At 45.8% G+C, this 11,741-nt stretch overlaps 1 protein-coding gene across 1 annotated transcript in view; it reads right to left on the bottom strand.

The window, feature by feature from the left end:
* Positions 1-5,662: 5,662 nt before the first annotated feature.
* The window catches only part of CLYBL (citramalyl-CoA lyase), a gene marked incomplete at its 5' end in the record, with an annotated part of 132,827 nt that continues 126,748 nt past the window's right edge, over positions 5,663-11,741 (bottom strand). The window contains 2 exons of the mRNA XM_066340477.1: positions 5,663-6,085; positions 6,232-6,331. Of these exons, the coding sequence (XP_066196574.1) occupies positions 6,236-6,331 (96 nt within the window). The remainder of the gene's footprint in view (positions 6,086-6,231; positions 6,332-11,741) is intronic.

Below are 11,741 nucleotides of genomic sequence, written 5' to 3'. Positions count from 1 at the left end.
ACAAAGACACATTTGTTTCCTTAGGCTTTGTCAGTAAATGTGTTCTGTACACACCGCCCTCACACACCCACTTAAAAAAATGCTTGTTAAACATTAAAGAAAGAATTGCCTGATATAGTCACAATGTAGAGACATATTTACCTTTTATTACTGAACTTGCTGTGTGCCTTTTTCTGCAAATTATGGCATATTCTTAATATTCAACAAAACATTAGACACCAACTAGTCCGTATGGTGAAGTAAGTTAATCCAGCTTGTATCTAGATTTTGCAACTCCTTGCAAAACCTTAGAACTGCACCAATAGAGGGTTTGCCATTAGCACAGGACTGGCCTTTTCTTTCAGGAGGGTTTTTTTCAAAACTGATTTTAAACAAAGCAACAGATGTCTCTTCCAACAAGGTATTTGAAGTGGTCTCTGGGTGAAGTCATGATGTGGAGTTGAAAGTGCCTGAATGCTTTCAAATGAGCAGGTAGCTTTCACAAGGGCCCCAGAAGTCACACGGGGCAGGCAGGGATGGGCAGCCTCTGCAGAGGGAGCTCCTTTTGCGGCACCTCATGGGCAGAGACCACAGCTCTTCCCTGCTCTCCCACCAAGTACCACAGACCTGGGGGACCTTCTTCCAGTAGTTTACAGTGAAACATAAACCCTTCACTGGTGACCCAAGTGGTGATGACTGGAGAGGCTGGAAGTGATTTTTCCTCTGGCCTGTGCTCCCACTCAGCAATACCATGATGTAACCAGACAGCTCTTTCCCATCCACTGCCACTGTATCTGAGCTGCATTTTCAGACAGCAGGATGTGGAGAGTTAACATGAAGCATCTTCAGCGGCATCCCATAGAGTAATAGTGTATTGACACTACTTTATATATTAGAGACTACAGCAAGAGCAGGCCAGGAAGGAAGTCAGGTATCTGGAAGCCTCGACTAGGTCTTCTCAGCAACACGAACCATAAATGCCATAAATTCTAGGTTATTGCAGGCATGTGTCACACAGAGACAATTCTTTTACTTTCAGCAAGTTTCAGTTCAGAAAATTCTTAACTGGTGTTTGTGGTTGATAGCACAGTTTTAATAACATTAGCAGCAGTAGAAGAATTAGGAATAAAATTTTAAACGTAAGACCCAAAGCTACATGGAATCACCCTTTAAATTAGAGAGGCCCAAGGAAGTAGCATAGGCTTTTATCACTCCTCATTCTTATCAGGAAGATCAGTTTCAAATGATGCCAGCAAGCAGTGGGCACCTACAACAGCTTTAGAAACAGGGCTTCTTGCACTTCTGAAGACATCATTCTGAGCATCACCTTAAGGTACTGGCTTTGATATCACATATTGGCAGCTTCAGAATTAATTGGGGAAGCAATAATCCTAAACACAGTGAAGCTGCCTGATCTCTCCCCTGCTTGCAGTGTGCACCCCATTCTCTGCACCCCAGTGTGAGGAGGAAAGTCCCCATTTTGTTGGCACTGAGGGACACCCAGTGCTGGGAGCCAAAAGGAAGTTTGAGGAGCACCACGAAGACAAGATCAAGAGGGTCTTGGGGTGATGGGGAGGCAAGGTGTGATGGCATTGGAGAGCGCTAGTTTCTGTGCCGTCCCTTGCAGGCACCATTGGTGCCAGGCTGGAGTGTGCGTGTGTGTGCGTGTGTGTGTGTGTGCCTGTGTGTGTGTGTGTGTACACCACTTTGCAGGTGGCCTTCCCACGGGCATCCTAATCCCGTCTGGAAGGATACTGTGGGGCCTGAGGGTGGTTGGAGGAGACCGTTTTTGTGGCAGAGTAATGAATGTGATTAAATCACCTCTTCCCTTTCCTTTATCCCCTTTCCTTTCTCCCTCGTGTCCAGGGCTACTGGCAGCAGTCCAGGAAGTCATGGGACTGTCCTGATCCCTGCGGGGCCAGGGGCTGCCGTCCGTCCGTCCGTCCGTCCGTCCGTCCATCCATCCATCCATCCATCCATCCATCCATCCATCCATCCATCCATCCATCCATCCATCCCTCCCACGGTCTCGCGGCTGCCCCCGGCGGTCCCGCGGCAGTGCGGAGTGCTCCGGGAGTTTTCCTGCCGCCGCCCGGGCACCGCCGCCAGCTTCTCAGCTCCGGGTGGCGAGGACACCCCTCCCATCTGCGGGGCACCTCGTGCAAGTGCCAGCACCCCAAAGCCACCCGCGGGCTCCCCCCGCCCCGCCGGGCGCTGCTCCCGGGGCTGCCATTGCCACGGCAAGGGGGAAAAATAGAAGATAATGGACCCGCACGAACTTTTATTCCCTTCTTCCCACTTTTTAATCTTTATAACTGTTGTTATAAACTAGCCCTGCCTCGGGGCTTTGCCATGCTCTGAACCTGAGGGAGGTGCAAGTGGGAGAAGAGGGTTGGAAGGATGGGATGGATGAAACGCAGTCAAAGTTGTTTTCCCCCCGGGCCCCCCCCCCCCCCCCCCCCTTCCAATTCAAAATCAGAAATTACTGCCCGAGGAGCAGATACTCCGTTTTATTGGCTCGTAAAAAAAAAGTTTTCAAAGCCTAATTTCCACCAGATACATTGATTTTCCGTTGAAAACGGAATTAAAACAATACGCGCGAGTAGGTGCCATTAAAGCTAAACCATCTCTGGCTGTTAATCACGGGAGAGAAGGATTAGAAAAGTCAGTAAAGGAGCGCTGAGTTTGAAACGCAAAACTCCGGAGTTTAGGAAAAGTACGCTCCGAATGGGCTGAAGCAGCTCAAGAAACAAGGAGAAACCCTTAATAAGAGTTAAAATCCAGTGTCAGGTTACTTCTCGATATTGCAAGGAATACGCCGTTCCTGTAAGGGATTTGTGGTTGTGAAATGCATCCCCTGCTAAAATACCGTTTGGTGTTCGTGTCGAAAAGAAAACCAAAACAATCTTTTTTTTTCCCTTTTAAGTCTCGATTTCAAAACCAAAACCAACCTACCAACCAAACAAAACACCCCAGAAAAATCCCACTAAATTTCCAACCGCAGTTTTGAACAGCTTTGCTGGCGATATTTGCTTCAAACCTCACAGGCTCAGTACCCCTGGGTTCCCGAGGGCTCCCTGCCCTCCCTTCCCCCTTTTCTGCTGCTTGGATGGTCGGCAATGCCCGGCTAAATAATTGCTAGAATTTGAAAAAAAAAAAAAAAAAAAAAAAAAAAAAGCAAGCCGGTAAAATGCGCACCAGCATTCAGGTGCTAACCTACTTATTTGAAAGTAATTTATTTTCCATTTTGCCCGTTTTCCCCCTTTAAAACAGAACGCTGAAAGAAAGAATAAGTGCTTTAACATTTCAGTGTTGTGCTCTGGTAATTACTTTTTCACTTTTCCCCTAAGTTCCAATGTGAAAACCTCACAGGGGGGTCTTTGCTGTAGCAGGGCTACAGTTCCCAATCCCAAGCGCAAGATCTGCAATTACAAACCCATTCGGTGCCCTTCCCTATCATTAATATGCACGAAATCCTGCTGCTAATCTTATAATCTGTTTTGTTTCATCAATTGCTTGCCTAGCACCAGGCGGGAAAGAAAAAGAGCGAAAGAAAAAAAGAAAGAAAGAGGAGAAGAATGAAGCCGGAAAACCACGGAAATCTTCGGAAAGTAAACGGAAAAGCCAAATAAATCGGATTTTATTTTTGATAAAGCAAAAAAAAATCGTTAAGGCTGCTAAAAGGAAGTAGGAGTTTCCGCTGGACGGGTGGGTGTCAGGGAAATTTAAGGAAAAATCTGAATACATGCAGCATTTTATTTGCATATTCGATTTCTCCGCGTACGGGTCACGAAGTTCCTTTCGCAGTCAGCTGCGGGGGAGGGAAGGGGCGCGTAAACACCTCCGGAGAGTGTGTTCCTGCCGTCCCTTCGCCATGCCCAGGGAGAGGAGGCGCCGAGCTGTGGGTGCGGGTCCGCGCAGCTCCCGCGGGCTTGTCCCGCCTGGCCATTAAGGCTCCAGTAAAACAAGGAGGACATTCGTTTTTGAAATGTCCTCATCCTACTCCTCCCCCCCCCGCTCCCTCTTCCTGCGCGGTATTAAGGGAATAAAAACCGTCTACACCACACGCGCCCTATTTAAGATTAATGCAAAAATGATGAAAAAAAAAAAAAAAGGAAAAAAAAAACCCTCAACCCACAACAAAAAACACAATCCCAAACAACCCTTATCTCATATATCTTATTCTCCGTGCCCCGCGCCAGGCCTCGCCGCCGCCTTGCCGTGCACCTGATGATTTATTAACGCAATCTGCGGGGAGAGCGACACGCGTGCCCGGCTACGGCTCGTCCCAGCTCATCTCCTAAGTAATTGTTTCTCATTAGTTCTGATAATGTTTTAATAGCGCTGCCCATAATTTAGTCAGCCTGGAATTAATAACGGAGGGTGTCCTGAAACGCGCGGGGATGAGGGGGAGCTGCACTATAAGCAGGTAGTCTTTAATTAATCAGATTAGCCCGGAGGTCCCCGCGCTGTAAGGGATCCCCCGGCGCAGCGGCTCGGACGGGACCCGGGTGGCGGAGGCGGAGAGAGGGGGGTCGGCCCTCGCTGCTCATCCCCAAACTCGGCCGAGGGGCTGCGGGGGGCTCTGCCGCCGGCCCCCGCCCGCCCCGCGCCCCCGGGGCCGCCCCGGCGGACAAGGACGGAGGAGGGCGGCAATCCCGCTCCCTGCGCCGCCGTGTCCCCGCCGTCCCTGAGGGGCCGCCCCCGGGCCCCGCCGTGTCCCCGCCGTCCCTGAGGGGCCGGCCCCGGCCCCGCTCCTTCGCCGCCCCCGGGCCCCGCCGTGTCCCCGCCGTGTCCCCGCCGTGTCCCCGCCGTCCCCGGGGGAGCCGCGGAGAGGCGCTCCCGCCGCCCCCTCGCTCCCTTCCCTCGCTGCTTCCACGCGGGCCGGATGGTGGGGTTCTTCCTCCCCCTTTTTCCTTTCCCCTTAATTGACCGAAAAAATAACCCAAAAATAAGTGAAATCGCTGCTCGGAGAAGGAGGGGAAGCACGCTAAGGGAGGAAACGGGAGGAATAAGGCACTGTGGATACTACATACGTGAAATGCCCACGGAGGCGGTGAGAAATGAAACTAAAAAACAACTGTTTTCTATTTACAATTTTAAATAAACAGAACAGCCTTCCCCGCGGTGTTTGTCTAAGTGCAGCAGCATTGCTGCTGTGTAGGTCATGAAAAGGTTGGTGCATAGTTTAAAACTTCCCATTCTGTTAATTTCTTAAAGAACAGTCGTTCATAGTCTGAGCACAAAAGCTCATGATTTAATGAGGAACAGAAACAAAATCTCTGATTGTTGGTGTTTCAAACTTCATTGGAGTCCTCTGGCAACCACAAGTTGATCCTCTGCAGCTTCAATACCCTTTAGCCCTCCATATAAGAGTACATGCTGAATAGAGGACAATGCCTGGTTGTTATGTTTATTTACCCTTACTACAAGCTGGGTTAACCTCTTCAAAACAGCTTTACTAAGCCCGTTAACCACACAGCCCACATGATCTGTAGCCGTATCCCTAATGTGATGTAAATCTGACTCGAGACCATATGCACAAGTTCTGCTGTATTGTGTCTCCAAAAACTACAAGTTTATTGCCGTCCAACCCTTCCCCGGGCTGGACGCTTCCAGGAGGAAACTCTCTGAATAGCCACTGCTGAAAAAAAAAAAAGAGAAGAAAGTCAAGAGTCCTGCATTGTTGGAGCATTATTTTTAATGGCTGTTGCACATCTACAGAAGGGCGGTGTGGGGGGAAAGCAAAGCTCACACAGGGTAAAGATTTTCATGGCAGTTATTTCAACTGCTGCGTAATTATTAGAGGCTTTCTCCTTTCTGCCAGGAGCTCTGCATCAGAGTGGGAAGAAGCACAGAAAGAAATAGAAACAATTGAATTAGTTTCCATCTGCTCTTTTAACAGAGCTCAGGTCTTATGTTTTTCCTTTCTCCTTCGGTGAAGTCATAATCCCACGTTTGTAATAATTACTGTGATGTCACAGATTCGGTGATGCAACTTCATTGCAGGCTATGAGCAGAACATGGGCCATGCAGGAGTGAGCAGTGGTTTGAGCTGAGGATAGTTTTAGTAATTAACGATTCCGGCAAGCAAACTATGACAGATCTGCAAAATGGAAATGAATTTCTGTTTAAGCCTGATGTCTTTAATTTTCCACCTTCCCTCTCCTCCCCCCCACCCCCCCCACCCCCAAGTATTATAGTCATCTTTTAAAACAGCTACTGGGGCCCCATGGCGAGAGCTTCATTTACCAGCTCATTTTTTCTTGATGGCTGTGGCAAGTGTAACAATGTTCTGTGCCTGCTTCAGTAATGGCATGTCGATCATGCTCCCGCGGAAAGTAAACGCTCCCTGGAAAAGAGAGAATACGAACTTCCTGAGACACCTTTGGAAACTGTAGTTGGCATATCTTGTTCTTTACAAATACATCTGTTTGCCAAGAAACATCATCTCCCATAGGAATCCTGAAGAAGTTTTTGGAGACAAACTAATCGCGACCGGGCAAGTGCATTTAAAGAAATGTGAAGGGCAATAAGCTCTCCAAAGAGGAGGCAAAAAGAGAGAGAAAAGAGAAGCGCAGGATGCGGCTGGCCTGTTTCAGCCTCTCTGGCTGGCAGACACTGAGGGCCAAGGGCAGTGAGGCTGTGTGTGCCAGCTGGGGAGAGGGGCTGGCACACACCACACCTGGGGACCAGCTCTGTTCCCCCTCTCCAGCATCAGCATCCAGCATCCGTCCAGGGCTGGGCCACAGGGCCAGCGGCAAACTGCCTGCAGACAGAGGGCAAAGCCACGAGTTATCTTTGTCAGTAAACAGTAATGGCTCTTTGTGCGGGTGGAGGGAAGTTTTCTTGACTCGGGGCTTTGCTGAGGTTGTGCTGCTGCAGAACCTCTCCATTATGTCTCCAGTGCTAAAGATAGGCTAGGCCTGTGCTGAGAGCCAGGGACTGGGACGAAAGCTGAAATAACCAAGTGGGTGGTGCAATAATATTGCCCAAATCTCCTCTGGAGCCGAGGTAAAGCCCATCTGAGAACCACATATAGGGAAATTCCCCAAACGGATGCAGAACTACTCTGTGTGCCTCAGCAGTGGCGATCTGAGAGTCATGATAGGTTTCAAAAGTCACTTTGTATTCCTGAGGAATTTTTGTTGGTACCATGGTGACAAGTTTAAAACAATTAACTGTGAAGCATAGTTAAATCTTAAACAGAACACATTAAATATGTATTTAAATAGTGCTTTAAACACGCTTTAAATAGTGCCAAACCTGACTTGTTCCCTTAGATGCTTTAATCCCCATGTGTCTCTGAGGTGGGATTTGGAAGATAAAACTGCATTAAGACATGCTGAAGTTCAATAGAAAAAAAAATCTTATTTGCAATTCTAACAGTAGTTAAAAAACCCACAAACAACAAACCCAAAAATCCAAGTACAAAGGTGCAATCCCTTCCCTGAAGAATTCAGAACTGAGGGCCTGGCCCCTGCACTGCATAGGGTGGCTCTGTGGAGCACTGCATACCCTTTTAATGTCCTGCCACAATCAATAGGGGATCATGGGCTGGCCTTGGGTTTGACAGTGAGCAAGGCTAACCAAGAGCAAGGTATGGTCCACAGCAGCACAGGTGTCTGTGCTTGAGCAGTGAGAGAAACGCAGAGGGGAACAAACCTTTTTCTGGTTTTCATTTGAGTCTTGATAATTATTAAATAGAGGACTCCAGAAAGTAAAGTGAAAATTTAACCCATTTACAAAAATATTTAGGAAATGTGTATCTCCAGTGGTGTATCTAGCTCAACTAAAGCAGTATTAATTAAATACTAAATCATGCTCTGGAACAGTTCAGACAAAAATCCGCCTTAAACAGTAATCTAACACAAATCAGTATTCTTGCATGTAAGAGCAGGCTGTATGAAAGCCATGGAAAACATAATAGTAAAAACCATTATTTTATTCAAAGTAGATTTTCCTACTGTAACTTGCAATATTTCAGGTAGGTTTGGAGAATGGGGCTGACAGATACTCAGGGGTTGCTACTTCAAATTGAATTTTTTTCTTTACTGAACAAACAACCCTACCTTACCCCAACATCAATATTATAATTATTACTATTAATAATATACCATCATTACCATAATTCTAATTATAACCACATCTCTGTAACTTTCAGTTATACTTTTAAAACTTGAAAGGAAGTGCAGTCTCAAACGATTCAATTTATTAACTGTTGTGAAAAAAATTAGGAACTAGGTAAACATTTTATGACGTAAGACTTATTTGGAACAATTCACATCTATGCAGTGATCTCAAACTGCAAGGTGCATTTTTTTTGAACTGTAAGAAAAACATCGTTTACTTGTCTTTTTTTTTTCTTTTTCTGTAGGCATTCAGTAATGCCCATTCAGTAACAGCTAATTCAGTAGCAAAATAAAGAGTAAAGCTAATTCAGTAACAGCTATTACTTATAGAAGAAACTTGCATGTGGGATGACAGTCATAGGCAGAAATATGTTGAAGTCTCAGATCATCCTTCCTAGTTCTGTGAAAGGCTGACTTAGGAGTACAGTTATCCTAAGTACCTGCAGTGGTCTGTAGGAAGAGTTGGGTGCCCAGCAATATCAGTTCTGATCTCTGGTGGTCCAAATCATGGCTGGGAGGGTTTCAACCCTCCCACTGACTGGCTGCAGAACGATCTAAAGTCAGATACCCCTGCAGGTGCCTAAGCTGTACCATGATGAATCTGGGTCAGAATGTCTTTTTTACCAAGCAAGAGCTGATTAAACAGCATGCTTGTCCTCTCTTCGTTAAAGTAGTATGTTTAAAGGGAAAACAGGATAATGGTGTGTATGGACACACAAACACTGAACCACACGAGAAATGCCGTACGTTCCCTGCTTGTCAGTGTGCAGCTGTACTTCGGGTTGCTAGGAATTTGAATTCTTGGAGGAAAAAAATGCCCTTTTTTTCCCAGAACAGCAAAGGGTAACATGAAGTTGGCTTCTCTGCCTGTTCATTCTGAGGCTTATTTTCCCCCTGCTAATTTGCAGTGTTGAGCTAAAGTCCAGAAAAAGAAACCAATTTTAATGCCATTGAATATACCCTATTCACCGACTCTCTTTCCACCCACAGGTTTCAACAGATAGGAAATACCAGTAATTACAGCTTTGTCCCCATGCTCTCTTTTCCAATTCTGCTAGATGAAATTTGCCTCTAGCATTCTTTTGATTTTCTCTCACATGAATATAAAGAAAACAAGACTTTCTGTAAACACGATTTGCTTTGATAGCATTAATCTGGGGATTAATTTAGTCATAGATCTAAATTTTCTTTTTGGCTATTTTTCTCAACAATCTCACATTTCTCCAGCCTGTACTTAGATTTCCAGTAGTTCAGCTATGGGACCAAGGGCCTGCTCTTAAGGAAGCTTGCAGCATGAATGGGAACAATGGCAGGTGGGTAATGCAAGGCTGGGATTTGCATCCATTGCACTCGGTGGCTGTGGTTCTTGCTCACCATGCAACCATATAAATCATTCAGAGGGAGCCTCTTCAGAAACCTGTAAAGGGACTCTGCCATCAGGCTAATCAAATGTGTCAGACCTGCCTTGGGAAGAGACAGGCCCTCCAGGTAAAGGCTGATGGAGAAGTGGGGAGGAGGACCAGCCAGGAGGCAGAGCTGCAGATGATGGGCACAGCCTCTGGGTGATAATACCTGGATGCAAATAACTCAGCTGGGATGAGAAATGGGAGAATGGAGGACAACTGTGGCACTCACCAGACAGTAGTCTGTAAGTCCAGCCCTACTGAGGAATGGGCAGATTTGTGGGCCAAAGACTCTGCCCCTGTTTAAAGCAACACAGCACAGATTCTGCTGTGCCTATTCAGTGCCATCCTTCATGCAGCCACACAGAGAATGTGCTGAAATCAAAGGCCTGTGAGAAATGGGGTGACTTTGGCACTTACCACTCTTCCGGGCATGGGAGCTGTAAGGGCACTTTGGCTGGTCCATGCTGTACAGCTGCGAAAGCAACACAGCACTGCAGATGGGTTTGTAAACACAGAATGTCAGTGCTCCCTCAGCCTGATTGCTCTACAGCTCTGTCAGGGCAGACTACCAAGGAGGAATCAAGGAAGAAACTGAATGGGCAGCATTCCCTGTCTGGGTCATCATGCAGGCTATCTAAAAGTCTTTCCCGGTTGACTGACAAGCAAGGAAAGACTCAAGGTTTTTCCTTCTGGCATGAAGTATCATTCACTATGACATTTAATGCTCTATTAAGACAGTAGTAACATTTAAAAAAAGTAACAGCAATTTACGCAAGATGCAGGCCAGGCTGAGTAAGGTCGTAACAGCTCTACTTCAAATTTCAGTATATCCTAAAGTGCTCTGAGGACGGAAAAAAGAAGATTTTGCAGAAAACATCTGCAAGTGAATTAAAATTATAGACAGCTGATAGGTTGTTTGCTGCTTGGTTGGGGGTTTTTTGGGTTTTTTTGGGTTTTTTTCCTCAGAAGGTAATGGCAAATTACAGTCTTGGAAAAATGGGAATTGAGAATGGTCAGCTCCAAGTGATGCAAGGATCCAGCCTACAGAAAAGAGAAGCCATAAGGCATAGCTGACAGAGAACAGTCATTTTCACAGGTCAAGACATGAAGATATAGGCTCGTGTTAAAGGAGGGAAAATCAGCTGTGCAATAAGAATAACAAATGCAACAAATTTCCAGGTGGTTGTGGAGAGACTGAAGAACCAAACTTTGTAATGCACCAGTCTACAGATTTTATGCTTGTATCATATGAATTTCCTTTAATGCAGCCACTCCAGCACAGCTCAGATCCATCAAAGTTCAACATGTAATTGAGGGCTCTTCTTTGACAACTTAGAATACAACCTTGGTCGCATTCTGCCATGGATCTTGAACATGGCTCTTGTTATATCTATGTCACCCCTAAACATTTCCTCTACCTATAAGAAATGACATGTATCAAGTCACAAAAAGAGACTCGGTGTTGGTCTGTCATTTGCCATGGCAAAAGATGAACACATTAATGCAGTGTTTCCAAGAACACAAAGACCTCCTCTTTTTGTGTGTGTCTCTCCTGTATTCAGGAACATTTACTTTGTGAAACTTCTGGGAGTAGTTAAGAGCTTGATCTGTAAGACCATTTAATAACCAGAGCAATACTGTTTTTTAGTGGCAAGAAGCATTTTACCTTTCCAGAAGTTAAACGGACAGGATTCAGGGTCCATGATCTCAGTGCTGTCTGGGGATCAATATTTTCTGGTGGAACCAAGAGAGGGGAAGGAATGATACAGGCACTAGTGGTTATCATGGGTATAATGGAATCCTGTTATATATGGAATTGTGTTGACTTTGACTGCTCAGGGGATGGATAGGATGGCAAGTGAAGTGCCCTTATGTTTTTCCATATGATCAGGGAATGTAAAGTTTTATACTTCTTCATCTGTACTGAAACCTTTTTATATGATACACAATGTTACACGGGGTTTAACTCTCACCATATTTTATTTCTTTATGTACCACTGGACTAAGGAGAGAAATAAGCAGGATAAAACTATCATGATACAGAACATTTAAGTCACTTCAGTAATGTGACAAAATTATCTCTGAGTTGTGTATTAAAGTACTTGAGTTAATTAAAGTCAAACGGTAATTGATCTGGGATATGTGAGACAGTAATCAGATGAGCTAGTCCCCTTTGGCTGGCAATACAAAAGAATTAGATGTACTCCTGCACCTGGGATTGCTC

This window comes from Sylvia atricapilla, chromosome 2 (assembly GCF_009819655.1).
Source record: "Sylvia atricapilla isolate bSylAtr1 chromosome 2, bSylAtr1.pri, whole genome shotgun sequence".
NCBI classification, from domain to species: Eukaryota; Metazoa; Chordata; class Aves; order Passeriformes; family Sylviidae; genus Sylvia; species Sylvia atricapilla.
This window is presented reverse-complemented; position numbering and strand designations above follow the sequence as displayed.